Source organism: Sciurus carolinensis, chromosome 17 (genome assembly GCF_902686445.1).
Source record: "Sciurus carolinensis chromosome 17, mSciCar1.2, whole genome shotgun sequence".
NCBI lineage: Eukaryota > Metazoa > Chordata > Mammalia > Rodentia > Sciuridae > Sciurus > Sciurus carolinensis.
Genome location: NC_062229.1, coordinates 24,516,614 through 24,532,188, shown reverse-complemented (window position 1 = coordinate 24,532,188; position 15,575 = coordinate 24,516,614). Strand labels below are relative to the sequence as shown.

The window sequence follows — 15,575 nt, the reverse complement described above, 5'->3', positions numbered from 1 at the left end:
ACCGAATCTAAAATGGTTAGAACTCAGAAATTTGGAGCTCTTGTGAAACCTATGAGCCTTCTTACCAGAAAATTTTAAACAAACCCTCTGACATCAGTCTGTGGAGGTCTTCTCAGTGGAGGTGTTGGGCTGAAAACCTGGGTACTCAAAAAGCAGGGGGCTCCACAGGGGGTGCATAGAGTTGAAGGGCGAGGCAGGATGAGACACTGAGGAGGAGAAATAGCTTTAAGATCCATTTAAGTTTAATTTAGAATGTAACTTCTTGTAGCATGTTTATAAGGTACACTAACATATTGAAATTGTATTGTAAATGTTCAGGTATGCATGAATAACACATATGCACACATTCTGAGTGCACACTCCATACCTTTTATTGACTGTATTATGCAATAAAAAATGGTGGGGGGGGGGGAACTGGGCGCATACCTATAATCCCAGCTACTTAAGAAGCCAAAGAGATCACAAGTTTGAGGCTAGCCAAAGGGACTTAGACTCTGTCTCAAATTAAAGTAAAAATTATTTTTTTTTTTAAAAAAAGGGATAGGGCAATTGGGCTCAGCGGCACACACCTGTAATCCCAGAGACTCGGGAGGCTGAGGCAGGAGGATCACAAGTTCAAAGCCAGCCTCAGTTACTTAGCAAGACTCTGTCTCAAAACAAAAAATAAAAAAGGGCGAGGGGTGCTGGTGATGTGGTTCAGTGCCCCTGGGTTCAATCCCTGGTACCAAAAAAATACGTAGCTCTGTGGCAGCCTGTCCCTGGGTTCAATTCCCAACACTACACATGCAAAGTGTGTTTCATTTATATGGAACAATAAATGACCAAGACTTGATCAACAAGTTATAAAAAAATGACCCCAAGTAGGTCTTGCCTTAGCAGACATGGCCACCATGATGAGAACACAGGATGCTGGCACAGGGACACTGGCCTTGCAGAGCAAGCCAGGGCTGAGAACCAGCACCAGCCAGGGTGCGGCTGAAGACAGGCTGGGGAGACCTGAGAGGGGCCCTGCAGGATGGGTCCCTGTGCTTGCCCGTTGGAGCTTCAGTTTAGATGTGGTCAGGACCTCCCAGGTCTGTTTCACTTTTGCCTTTACCTGGACATGGCGTAGCCCATGCTCCTGTGGCACAGTGGGTTCCAGGGTGAGGTTTTTTGGTGGTCTCTCCTGGAAGCCCAGGGCCTGTACCAAAGTCACCCAGCCGCACCTTACTGAGCTTTCATTTGGGTTTCTGACCTCCCAGCACCGCGTAGCTGCCGAAATTCCAGCTCCAGCCTTTAGTTCATTTTTTCTTAGAACAGCACCCTGTGCGTGCACATCTTGGGAATCAGCCAACGGACGTGAGGGGAAATGGAATGCAGACTTTGGGGCCTCTTCTCTGCGGTTCCCTTCTCCCTGGGATTGCACGTTCAAATTCCAAGTGCTGACTTGGAATTGCAGGCTCAAATTCTGACTTCTGTCTCCTTCGGTCAAACAAAACTCCCTCTTTCTGCTTTGTTTTATTCCTTGGCTGAAATTTAGAAAGACCTCAAGCAAAACCGAGGTGTCTAGGACTTAGCTCGTGTGTGTCCCCCTCCTCAGAGCCCACCAGGCTAAGCGCTCTCCAATGCTCTCTAACATTTTTCTTGGTTTCGCCCAGATTTTGATGGCCCTTTTTGGTGGAATTGGTCCAATCCTAGCTGCAGCCAGAATCTGAAAACGTTTTGGAGTTGTTCGTACAGAATCTCAATAGAGTTCTCCAGCTCCTCACCTGCAGGTGAGGCTACTGCCCTCTACTACAGGAACAGAGATGAACTGAAGCCAGCTCAGTCCATCGTCCCTCCTCCCCGATTAAACATCCCCTTCACCTAGGGCAATGCTGTCACACAGAGATGGACTCTTAGTCCCAGATGTAATTTAACATTTTCCAATGGCCATATTTTTAAAAGGAAAAAAGAGCAGATGAAACTCATTTTTTAACCATTTTATTAACCCCAATGTATGAAAAATATCATCATGTAATCAAGATCAAAATTATTTTTTTTATAGTAGAGATTTAATGAAGGGGTGTTTAACCACGAGCAACTTCCCAGCCCTTATATTTTTATTTTTTATTTCGAGACAGGGCCTCACGAAGTTGCTGAGACTGGCCTCCCACTTGCAATCCTGCCTCAACCTCTCAGGTCGCTGGGATTATAGGCATGTGCCCCTGCATCTGGCTCAAGAGCGAAATTCTTAGTGAGATATTTTTAAAGTATTCTTTTTCATATTAAGTCTTTGAAATTGAGTGTGCATTTTACACTTACAGCACGATTTTGGATATTCCATTTTTTCATAGGTCTGTTTAGATTTCATAAAATGTATAGCTAAAGACAGATTTGCATGCCCAAGTTGTTCTAAATGTAATTAAAATTGTCCAATAACTGAACAGAGAATCCATTTCTATTTAAATGTGAAGTAATATTTTTAGACTCTATTAAATTTAAATGTAAAGTAATATAAATAAAATCAAATTACATAGCCTTCCCTCAGTCACACTAGCCACATTTCAAATGCTTAGCAGGTGTGTGACTGATGACCACCATAACAAGTAGCACAGATCTGGAGCATTGAATGAAAGGAGACTTCCCATTTGTGGGTTTCCAGGAAGTCACTGGACTTCCTACTTGTATCTGACAGCCAATCCTGTCTTCTGCAGCTGCTGTCACCCAACATGTCACCCTTCCCCATTGTTCATCATGATTTACTTCTAAATGCTTTGGTACAGATACTGAGGTGCATTAGCACCTGCATATCTGTGCTAATGTTTCATCTACACCCTGTGCGTGGTTGTACATGTGCCCGAAATGGTCAGTTGACATCCGTTAGCCTGTAATAAGAATCCTCACTCAAGGGAACTGCAGTAAGTTTCAAATATGTCTGATGGGAGCAATAATTAACTAGCATGCATGATATTAGGAATGACTTTTTGTTGATGAAATAAGTGATGTTCACCATGTGCTCTTTGTGCAGGTACCTCCCCCACCCCGAGTGGGGTGTAAGAATCTCAAGCACTGAGGGACTCCCACTTTGAGAAGAGTGCTCATGCTTAAAACTCTGGCCTGTGTTCCCCACTGAGCATAGCCTAATGAGTTTCTGCCATCAGAGTACAGCCTGTTTGCCTGAGTGGCAGGTCCAGACCACCTGAAACCAAAGACTCCTAGACCAGGTGGCATGACTGCGGACAGGCTCACCAATGAATGTCCATTCTTTTGGCAGGATACACTCCTTACCCCTTGATATCAAGTTTTATAGAAGGCTACCTTCTGCTGATGAACACAGGGAGAGCTTGATTATTTGGGACAGTCAGACAGGCTTGGGTGAGTCAACACTGTTTACTGGGTTATGTTTTCTTATTTTCTTGAACTTGAGGAAGTGACAAAATATTTTAATAGAAACATGGGGCTAGAAAGAGTTCAAGTTTAATGTAAGAGATGATCTTTCCTTAAAAATAATTTGGTTATTATTCTTCAAAGAATTCCCCAAGGGATTTCTCCCTAAATGTTCTTCTTTTATCTGTAGTCACCCTCAGGTTTCTCTTTCTGAAAACTCAGATACCACTCCCTAAATTCATGTCATACATAACTCAAAACAGCCTTCCAAAGTAATCAGGATTCTCCAGAGAGACAGAGTCAACAGGATACACATGAGGGGGTTGATTTTGGAAATAGGCTCACATGGTAACGGAGACTGAGGAATCCCGTGAGCTACCATCTGCAAGCTGAAGAACCAGGAAACCAGAGGTTTAATTCAATCCAAGTCCAAAGGCCTAGGAATCAGGGGATAGAGCTTGAAAGGCCATCCCAAGTCCAAAGGCCTGAGAATCCAAGGCGCTAACGTCCAAGGGCAGGAGAGCAGAAGAAGATGGATGTCCTAGCTCCAGAAGACAGTGAATTCACCCTTCCTCCTCTGTTTCATGCTACCTGGGCCCTCCATGGATTAGATGATGCCCCAGCCCCACATTGGTGGGGATAATCTTCTTTAGTCAATCCACTGATTCAAATGCCAGTCTCTTCATAGAAGCGATGTTTTACCAGCTATCTGGGCATTAGATCACTCAAGTTCACCTCTAACATGCCATCACACCTTCATTGTCTTTAACTTTTCCAGCTCAGGTCTAACTGGGTCCTGAGCCTGTATTTCATCTCCTCAGGCTTAGTAAGAGGAGATGAGCAAATATTTTCACATTTTTACCCTGGTTTTCAGTTTTCAAGCTATGTAACTTGTTTATTTTCCCATAAATATTATAGAATCAACTCATCTAGGTTTAGGCAAAAAAAAATGCTATTGGTGTGTTACTGTGATTGCATTAAACTTACAGATTAATTTAGGGAAAATTGAAATATATATCCAGTAGAACATTCCTATCCAGAGATACGATATATATTAAAATTAGTTAAAGGGTTTGTGTCCTTCATATGTGGTTTTTGTTGTTGTTGTTGTTGTTTGTTTTGTTTTTTGGTACCAAGGATTGAACTCAGGGGCATTCAACCACTGAGCCACATCCCCAATCCCTTTTTTTGTATCTTATTTAGAGACAGAGTCTCACCGAGTTGCTTAGGGTCTCACTAAGTTGCTGCGACTGGCTTTGAACACGCCATCCTCCTGCCTCAGCCTCCAAAGTTGCTGGGATTACAAGCATGTGCCACCGCACCTGGCAGAATAGTCTTTTTTAATAAGCGTGTTTAGGATAACTGGATAGCCTAGACAAATGATAAAAGGTAAAACTAGAACTATACTTCAAACTATATACCAGAATAAATTCCAAAGAGATTAAAGATAAGGTAAATAAAACCTTATGAGTATCAGGGGAAAAAACATGGCAGAATTCCTCCATGATATGGTCTCAAAATTGTCCATATCCAATCCCCAACATCTGTGACTATGTACCATATGTGGCACAAGGGACACAGATGTGGTTAAGGTTAAGGACCTTGAGGTGTTGAAATTACCCTTGGTTCTCCTGGATCTCAGCTGGATTCAATATAAACACATGAGTCCTTAAAAATGGAGAATCTTCCCTGGTTCTTATCAGAGAGACAAGACTACAGAAAGTGGTCAGAGATGCATCATTGCTGACTTTGAAGATGGAGGAACAAGGTTGAGAGCCCAAAAGAATGGGGATGGCCTCCAGAAGCTGGAAAATGCAAGGAAACATTCCCTCGTAAAGCCTGCAGGAAGAAACAGTGCTGCTGAAACCAGAGTTTCTCCACTTCTGCTGGAAGGTGGGGTCTCCATAAGCTGCAGTCCTCTGCAGCCAAGAAAAGCCCATGTTAGTGTTAGCAGCTAAGCAAAGCAAGGGATGCCTGCCAGCATCAGCTCCCAGGATTGCAGCTAGCAAAGCCAAATTCTTCTCCACTATTATTGAGTGGCATGTTACAGCTCTTAATGGCAAGCTATGCCCTCCAGTGAGCGTCACAGCAGACCACAGAAGTTCACGCCAACTTCTTTCCAGGTTCTTGTCTCAAGCAAAAGTGAAAGGAGTAGGATTATTCAAGTGGGAAAAATAAAACAGAACTCTGAGAGGGTGAGAGGGAACCCAATAGCAGGTTGCTGCTTGAGTGTGCTAGTCTAGGGGTTTATATAGCACTTGGATCAATGCTCTTGGTCCAAATCTATGCTAACCAGGTCTTGAAAAGTATTAATGCTATTAATTTGCCCTGTAATTTCCATTCAGATTTGCTCCACTCTTTTCCTGTCATGCCTCCGGCTATGGGATGAGGTTGGCAGATTGTGGCTGCTTGGGGGTTCAGGGCTACAGCGCTGTGTGGAGTGGACATCCACGCCCCGCCAGATCAACTGCCTTGGGGGTGACAGGTCAGTGCACTTGGCTTGCCTTGGCCTTGGCTCACGGTTCCTCAGATGTGCACTGGCATGGTGAGCTCTATGCTCCAGGCCACCCATCTGCAACTCCTCTGCTGCTTCTCCCAGAACAGGGCTTGGATTCCTGTCAAAGCCCTGAATTTAGCCCAATGAGAGCCATATTGGACTTCTGGCCTACCAGAATTGTAAGATAATAAATTTGTGTTTTAAGCCACCAAATTTTTTGTTGTTATTTGTTAGAACAACAATAGGCAACTTCCTGCCCATGAAACTAATGGACAGTCTCTTGGCCCCCTCCTCGATCATACTCTAAGCTTCTGATTGCTCTCTCTTTAGGGTTTATTCAGTCAGAATGTTGAAAATAGTGGGAAAGTCATAGGAAAACACCCCCAGAACCCAGGATGGAGAACAGCAAGTTTAGATTGATGAACTTTGGTCCAACAAATTGTTCCTGAACAAATAAGAAATATCAGGTCAGTAGGAACTTCAGATGTAGAAGTGGGAACTGTAGATTTAACAGAGTCTCCTGTGGAGGGGTGTAATTTTAATTTGCCAGATTAAATTACTACATATGCAGCTTCCCAAGTATCCTTTCTCAGCCCCAGAGAATTTGGCTTCTGCAAGACTCTAATTATCTAAATTACAATGTCACTTTAATTTCAGTGTTAGTTAACGATCATCCTACCCTTTTTCTCTAATGAGTGTTTTTAAAGTAAAATTGGCTAAGGGGAAAATAGCAAGAAGTTAGCTGGAAAGGTGAGGATAGTGAGTTCAAAGCCAGCTTCACCATATCTCCTCCCCATCCTTACCAATATTTTTTCTCTTAATTTTTATTTATTGTGGTTTTGATTTGCATTTCTAGAAAATGCAATTTTTATGGTGCAAGTTCATACTTTTGAGGCAATATCACAAATCATATTTGAATATCTATCGAAAGTAACTGTTGGGAAAATGGCAAAAATGCATATATAAACTCTCTGCAGACTTGCTATTTATCATCAAGTAAATAAAAAGGATTATTGGCTCACTGAAGAGCAGAAACTCAGCACAAGAGTTCAGAGCTTTGATTCAGAGAATGTGATTGTAAGCCAGACTTCACATTTGAGGTTACAAAACAAAATGTAATTCTTTTAATTGTGGTAAGACACACACACACACACACACACACACACACACAAATGACCATGTTAACCACTATAAGTGCAGAATCATGTAGTTACTTTCACGTTGTTGTGAAACAGATCTTCCAGAACTCTATGCCCATGAAACAATAACTTTCTCTTTCTCCCTCCCCTTCTGCCCCTGGAAACCACCATTCTACTTTCTCTTTCTATGAACTTGATGATTTTAAATGCCTCACAGAGGTGGAATCACACAGTATTTGTCTCTCTGTGACTGGCTTATTTCAATTAGCATAATGTCCTCAAGGTTCATCCGTGAGGGCTGAGAATGGATCTCAGTGGTAGAGCATTTAGGCCTTGGGTTCAGTGCCCACACCACACGCAAAAGAGTTCACCCAGGGCTGGGGATGTAGCTCAGTTGGTAGAGTGCTTGCCTCCCATGCATGATGCCCTGGGTTCAATCCCCAGCACTGAAAAAAAAAAAAAAAAAAAAACTTCATCCAGGTTGTATCATGTGTCAGAATGTTCTTCCTTCCGGAGGCTGAATGCTATTCTGTTCTATGTACATACCACACTTTTTTTCGATATTTTAGTTACTTCTACTTACTGGTCATCGTAAATTGTGATGCTGCGAGCCTAAGTGTGCACATCTTCTTTCATCTGCTTTCACTTATTTTGGATATACACCCACAAGCGTGACTGCTATATCATGTGGTAGTTCTATTTCTAATTTTTTAAGGAACCGCCATATTGTTGTCTATGGTGACTACACCATTTTACAATCCCACTAGCAGTTCATAAGGGTTCCAATTCCTCCCATCCTTACCAATATTTTTTGCTTGATTTTTATTTATCGTGGCCATCCTAAAGGGTGTGAAGTGATAGTTCACTGTGGTTTTGATTTGCATTTCTAGAAAATGCAATTTTTATGATTGTGAGTTCATACTTTTGAGGCAATATCGCAAATAATATTTATATATCTACTGGAAGTAACTGTTGGGTAAATAGCAAAACTGCGTGTGTAAATTCTCTATCATCAAACTTTTGAGCACAGTCTAACTGTATTAGCTAAACTCCAGAAACTTAAAATCTAATATGAGATAAGACAGATACTGAAGGGATCCAGCTCAACCCAACTGCAGACATCTTGACTCATAACTTCCATGAGTGCCCCCGACTAACCCTGGTCTGTATCCCCTGCATAGTTTCCAACATGCTATAAACAAACAAAACCATTAGAGTGTCATGGGACACGAGCACCATCAGAACCAGGGATGCTCCTGACATCCATGTTGTTTAAATCAGGTACATTTTGATTTAGATACAAATCACTTTTGTCCTGACCACCTTATCTCCTACAGCAACATGCTAGCTGAGGAATCCCAGGAGAGATACCCTAAAGAATCAGAGGTTTGGGGCTGAGGAGATAGCTCAGTTGGTAGAGTGCTTGCTTTGTAAGCACAAGGCCCTGGGTTCAATTCCCAGCACCCAAAAAAAAAAAAAAAAAAGAATCAGAGGTTTCTTGCAGCTCACCCCTGAGGCTAATATTTCCCTTTACAGGATGGACATTGTTCTTAGCATGGCGAATATTGGAAAAGGCAGCTTAAAGAGAGATCCCTGCCTATACAACTTTTTTTAATTTTAAATACCAAGTACTTCTCACTAATGATTTAAAATAACAGCTCTAAAAAAAAGGTAAGAATTATTTGGGGCTCTAATTACATTGCCACTCAAACATACTAAGACTTGCTGCAAGGAATACTCTTTGGCAAGGACCTGGTGAATTCTGCACAGGACTGGGCAAGACAGGGCTCTCTAGGTTGTGCCTTCAACTTCAACATTCTTGATGGCACACAAATCCAGCAAAGGCTGATTCATAAAAGCCACGAAGGACTCTCCACCTACACGGTATATATTTTAGGAAGACCATGACCCTGGTAAGGGGTGAGTTAAACTAAAATGAATAAATAAACTTCTGGTACCTCCACTCCACTTCGACTCTTACAGTGTGTATCTTTGGCCCTGATTTATGCATTGGTCACCTTTCCAGCACCATAACAAACACCTGAGATGAGCAACTTGTGAAGCAAAAGGGTTATTTTGGGTCACAGTTGTGGAGGTGTCAGTCCATAACCGGTTGGCCTGTAGCTTTAGGACCTGTGGCAGGAGGAACTTCCTTACAGCAGAGCAAAGCTACTCCCCTCATGACCAGGAAAAGAATGAGAGAGAGGAAAAGATCTGGGTCCCACAGTCTCTTTCAAGGGCACATTCCCAGTGACCCAAAGACCTCCCATTGGAAGGTCACTTCCAGGCAAGGTGACACATGTATTCCCTGTGACTCAGGAGGCTGAGGCGACGATTGCAAGTTGGAGGTCAGCCTCAGCAACTTAGTGAGACCCTAAGCAACTTGGTGAGGCCCTAAACAACTGAGTGAGACCCTATCTCAAATTTCAAAGGAAAAGAAAAAGGGCCAGGGATGCAGCTCAGTGGTAAAACACCACTGGGTTCAAACCCCAGCACAAAAAAAAAGTTTTCATCACCTCCCAATAGCACCAAGCTGGGGACCAAGCCCCTTAACACATGTGCCTTTAGGAACCCTCTCCCCTGAAGCAGGCCATGAAAGAATCCTCTGACTTTCCCCTCTGAAGTCGTTCATAACGTCCTCCTCCCAGAGCACCCCCGTACCCAAGGAAAAGGAAAGTCTTACTCACAACAGAGATGCCGAGAAGCTTCTGAATAGGCCTTGCTAAATTCCCCAAGTCTATCGCCACTAGACAGTCCCTTTGGTCTGTCCTCCAATCATATTTCTCTACGACTACCTATTTCTTTATCAAACTTACTTTAAAAAAAAAAAGCTTACCTGTTTCTGGATCTTCATTCCTGAAGGTTCCCGTATCACACAAAACTTACATTAAAGGTGTAAGCTTTTCTCCTGTTCATTTGTCTTTGTTATCATGAACCTAGCAATGGGTGAGAAAGGAAATCTTTTCTCTCCTAAATTTCAGCATAGAAAAAATGGATATAATGATAAGCTTTTGAAACCAGAAAACTTTTCTTCTAAGAAATATTTTAGTCTTCTCTCATTATTTTAATGTTCCTACATATATTCTCCTACGTAAATAACTTTTCCAAATTAGGCATCAGAAGCCAGGCGTGGTGGTGCATGCCTGTAATCCCAGCTACCTCTGGAAGCTGAAGCAGGAGGTTTGCAAGTTTCAGGCTAGCCTTGGCAACTTAGTGAGACCCTGTCTCAAAATTAATTTTTTTTAAAGGTCTGGGGCTGGAGCTCAGTGGCAGAGTGCTCACCAAGCATGTGCAAGGCCCTGGGTTCAATCACCAGCTCCCTCTTAAAAAAAAATAACAATAATGATTATGCATGGGTCCATATGGATCATGTAAATTTTTTATTTTAAATCTCTAAGATATTTCCACTAAGAAGAATTCTCTACCTTTGGAACTTTCTGCATTTTTACACTGATATGAATAAATTAAGTAATATCTTAACAAACATTCAACATACTTCTTTTTGGAGTATCATATAACATGAAATAAATAAATATACGTGCATTTTTTTTCACTTTTATTTATATGTCACACTAAGACAATGTTTTACATAAGACTGGTTTTAGCGAATGAAATAAAATTGATGTAAATTATAGACAGTCTATCTGTGTCAGAGTTCACTCCTCTTTTCCAGTATAGTTTCCATTTGGCTATATATAGCATGTACCTTGGCATGAGATAAAATTCCAAAATCATTCAAGTAGCACAACCAATACTTTGAATTATATTTTTAAAGTCTTAAGAAGAAAAATATGATTGTTTAAGGTTCAATGAAAGCGATTTCTCATTTTCCTACCCTTTTCATCTTTTAAACCTCTCAGAGTTTGTTTTTAAGTTGGAACAACCCTCTATTGAAGCATTACCAGGTGGTTTTAGAACGTTCTGCTTGTTTTCTATCTAATGAAGATTAAATATTTGAACCTGTCCAAAATATTGGCTGGAACAAAAAACTGAGGTGTCGAAAGTAACCTTTTTGAACTGCATGCCTCTGAGAACAGATTAGCTCTGTAGGTAAGAAAAACAAAAATCACCTTTCATTTCTGCCCCAGATTAACTTCCAAAAACTCCAACTGGCTATACTTATTGTCCCAGAGGGCAGCTACTTGTGACTATATGAATTAAATTTCACTTCACATTTAGTCCTTGAATTACATCAGCCATGATTCTAGTGTTCACAAACCCTGTGTCTGGCAGTTACTGTGTTGGACGACAAAGACAGAACATTTCTTTCACTGGGAAAGTTATACTGGACAGCACCCGACTACAGCATAAAGTGAATGTGTGCACATTTTCCTTCTTAATCACAAAAGCTACTGACTTAGCTTATTTTCAAGACAATCAGTCACATCCTGTTTATCTTAGCCTAAGACAATGGTATAAAAACAGGAACTTGGTACGCTTTATCCAAATCATGTGATGTGACCTAAGATCCCAAAGCCCTGAAGTGAATCCCGCCTTTGAGATATGATATACAGTTCTGTGGGCCCCTGGGCCATGGTCACTGTGGATGGAGCTCCCCTTCAGTACCCACAGGGAAACCTTGCTGGGGACTCAGCTCATCTCCCTAACTCTAAGTGACCTCCCTGGGAGGAAAGACCCCTGAGGGCATACCTCTGCTCTTTGTTCTCAGGTAGGTCCCAGGACTCCCAAGGTGAAGGTGACCACTCAGGGAAGATGGCTGCTGTCCAGGCAGGCCATTCAAAGCTTCCCACCCGGCAGGGCCCACAGCTCCTCCTAGAGGGATAGCCACACCCCATCTGAGTGTCTGGAACCCCACGCACGGGCAGCTCTCCACCCTCAAGGCCCAAGTCACACCCTTGGTCTCTTCTAAGAGCCAAAACAGAGCTTCAGATAATCTTGCCAAAATATAATTTAAAACATCATGGAAGTAACGGTTCATTTAAACCCAAGGAACATTATTCTCAGTAAAAGAAAGAATGTATTACACATTTTCAAAACATTTCTGACTCGTCCAATATGACAGCTCTTCACAATCCTTTAGCTCCTGATTTCTGAAAACAGTGCATTCAGTGTCAGAATTTGGTCATTAAGTTAGAATTTTTTAAAAGAAAACATTTTCTATAATATTAAATGTGCATTATTTGGAAACAAGTTTATGCAAATGAACCTATAAATATCAATATATAAACTACTTTATCAATTCTCAAGCCTGCAGAGGGACATATTCAAATATTTGAAATTGGAAAATTGTTTTTCTTAACAACTATGACAGTGGTTAATAGACTTTGTCCTAAAACACAGCCTACGATTGGCATGTGACATGACCTATACACAAAGTGGTAAAGTTCCACAGGATGGTAAGATCTTGCAATCTTCTGATGGATGATGTTAAAGTTGAAGGCTAAAAGATACCTTGGTGGTATAGCTAGGAACAGATTCTGTAATGAGAAAAAGTACATACTTCATTAGTCATCCACCCTTTTATTATTATTGCCACTTAATATTTTAAGTATAGAGATAATGTCTAGGTGGTGAATAATGAATCCATCACCATTAAGTTAGCCATCACAAATGTGTAACCAAGTTTAAGAATATTTCCAAGTAAGACGGAACCACTGATTCTTGTTCTTTGGCAATCCTTCCAACCAACTCACATAGCTCTGTCAAGGATTTAGAAACTGTACAACCCCATAATAATAAAAGTTGATGAAATAGAAAGAATTGGCCAAAGACAAGGGATCGCGGGCAGCGTGTGGAAGGGAGGCTGGTTTCTGGGAGAAAACTGGCATATTTCCAAGCCAAGCATGACCTTAATGAGCGAAACTCTCTGCCTTACTGCCCCATCTCTCTCCCTTCACAGCTAAATTTTGTCTAAGGATGTTCTGTACCAATGGTTCTCAAAGTGTAGGTGGTCTCAGACTGAAGGCACCAACACCACCTGGGTGTTAGAAATGCGTGTGTGCAGACCCCCTCCCAGACTCCAGTGCGAGGGCCTCCAGGGTTCGAGGAACAGTGAGGCTTCAAGCTCCTCACCATCCTCAGACCACAGGAGGCTGTAGGCCCAGGTGGACTGGCAGAATCTAGTATTTTCTCCTGATAGACATGCACGCTATGACTGATGGGGAAGACACTGTGAGAAACAAAAGTAAGCAGGTGGGGCATGGTGGCCCACGCCTGTAACCCCAGCGGCTCAGGAGGCTGAGGCAGGAGGATCATGAGTTCAAAGCCGGTCTCAGCAACTCAGCAACTTAGTGAGGCCCTAAGCAACTCAGTGAGACCCTGTCTCTAAATAAAATACAAAAAAGGGCTGAGGATGTGGCTCAGTGGTTAAGCATCCCTGTACCAAAAATGAATAAATAAATAAATAGATAGATAGATAAAAGCAAATAATTTTTTTAAAATTCAAAGCACACACACAACCATATCTAACTTGTACTTTAAGAAATTGCCATTTCTGTAGACCAAAACCAGCTGAATATTAGCAATATCATTTGATTCAACCTAATATAAATATACAAAGGAGGAAATTCTTACAATTGTTCAGAAATAAGTGAAATGGATTGATCGCTAAAGGTAAGTCTTTAAAAATAAATATCTTTCAATAAATAAGTTATTTGAGTAAATACATTTCTAGATTTGTGTCACTATTAACAACCACTGAATAATGTCTTAATTGATTAGTTTTAAAAGCAAATTATTATTGCTGTTCTCATAGATTCAAAACTTCATTATCTGAGTCCTCTAGTTCTTTCTTGTATTTTTACACAATAGCACTAAAATACAATAAATGAATAAAGTAACAATAAAGATAACAATAAAGTTTTTTGGTTTTTTTCTTTTGGTATCAGGAATTGAACCCCGGGGCCCTGAACCACTGAGCCACATCCCTGGCCCTTTCCCCCCCTTTTTTTTTTTTTTTTTTTTTTGATTGTTTTTGTTTTTTTTAGTTGTAGAGAGGCACAGTACCTTTATTTTATTTATTTACTTTTATGTGGTGCTGAGGCTCAAACCCAGTGCCTCACACATGCAAGGCAAGTGCTCTACCACTGAGTTATAACCCCAGCAGCCCCAGTCCATATATATATGTATATGTATATTTATATATATATATATATATATATATTTTTTTTTTTTTTTTTCTTTTTTGAGACAGGGTCTTGCTAAGTTTGCAGAAACTGGCCTCAAATTTGTAATCCTCCTTCCCCAATCTCCTGAGTCACTGGGATACAGGTGTGTGCCACCAGCCTGGGCTTAGGTTCCATATTTTGTATAAATTTCTACTTTATTTCAGAATAGTTCAGCACTCAAGGTTAGGGAGAACCAAAAAGATTAGAGGTAGCAAGAGAAATCTCCTTCATTTTGTTAAATTTTTAAAATTTGCCCAATAAATGGCATTTTTCACTAATGCCATTGAAATCGCTGAGTGTCTGGACATGACTAATCTTCAGATACCTGCTAATGAGGAGTGCTCACATGCGTGCTGTCTCCTGAGCGGGGCTCAGGCAACCGGCCCACAGTGCCCATCTTCAAAGGCACTGGGGTCAGCACAGACTCCCTAAATTCTGTGAGAGCTGCACCTAGACTTCTAAAGAACTGAACAATTGGGCTGGGGAGATAGCTCAGTTGGTAGAGTGCTTGCCTTGCAAGCACAAGGCCTTGGGTTCAATCCTCAGCATTGCAAAAAGAAAAAAAAAGAACTGAACAATTTAAGTGGTGACTCTCAGGCATCCATACAGAACTCTCCATCTTATGTTTCTCCTTTGGTGATCTTTACACAGCTATTTCTTGATTTAGATGATATAACTTTTTCTAAAAATGTAAGTAGATTTTTGAAAAGGAATCATCTGATTTTCCCATTAGCACCAAATGCTGTTTTGCAAATGTGATTTAGTTTAAAACTCACATACAGTTAGTAACGCAGGCCTCACATCTCAAGTGTTTCTCAGCCTCTCTGCCAGTGTGTCCAGCATTCAAGGAAGATTTCATATTCTATGAAATTTATCATTTTGGTTCTTTGTGGGGGGGGGGGGTAAATGGTTACATAGTAACCTGCCCACTAATCAATGAACTTTTTGTCAATATGACTTATGTTAATAAATACATTGCATGAATCAGTGGAATGTTTCATATTCATTTTATTGTATTTTTATTTTTACAGACTGCATTTTGATTCATTTTACATAAACGGGGTACATCTTTTCCTTTCTATGGTTGTGCACGATGTAGATTCACACCATTTGTGTAATCATACATGTACACAGGGTAAGGATGTCTGTCTTACTCCACCATCTTTCACTTTAAATAATTTTAAATATGAGCAACTCACCTCTTTCTTTAAGATCTTCAATATAGGCCTTCATAAATTCTTTATCAAAATGCCGGCATTCCTGTTCGCTTTCCATTATCTCATCGCCATCTTGACACTGGTTCTTATCAAGAGGATTATCCATCAGGCTTATGAATCTATTCAAGAAAGCATAGAAAATTCCACATTTCCAACTGCGTGTGTTTAAGCAAAAAATCCTCACGTAAGAGGCCAACCCTGATGATACCACATCCCCCAAGTTCTCATTTATCCTTGAAAGGAGACC

General features: G+C 41.0%; 1 protein-coding gene across 1 annotated transcript in view; it reads right to left on the bottom strand.

Moving 5' to 3' along the window:
- Nucleotides 1-10,349: 10,349 nt before the first annotated feature.
- The window catches only part of Lrrc2 (leucine rich repeat containing 2), a 35,428-nt gene continuing 30,202 nt past the window's right edge, over nt 10,350-15,575 (bottom strand). Inside the window, exons 8-9 of the mRNA XM_047532125.1 lie at nt 15,311-15,447; nt 10,350-12,422 (exon numbers count right to left, since the gene is read on the bottom strand). Of these exons, the coding sequence (XP_047388081.1) occupies nt 12,373-12,422; nt 15,311-15,447 (187 nt within the window). The 3' untranslated portion in view covers nt 10,350-12,372. The remainder of the gene's footprint in view (nt 12,423-15,310; nt 15,448-15,575) is intronic.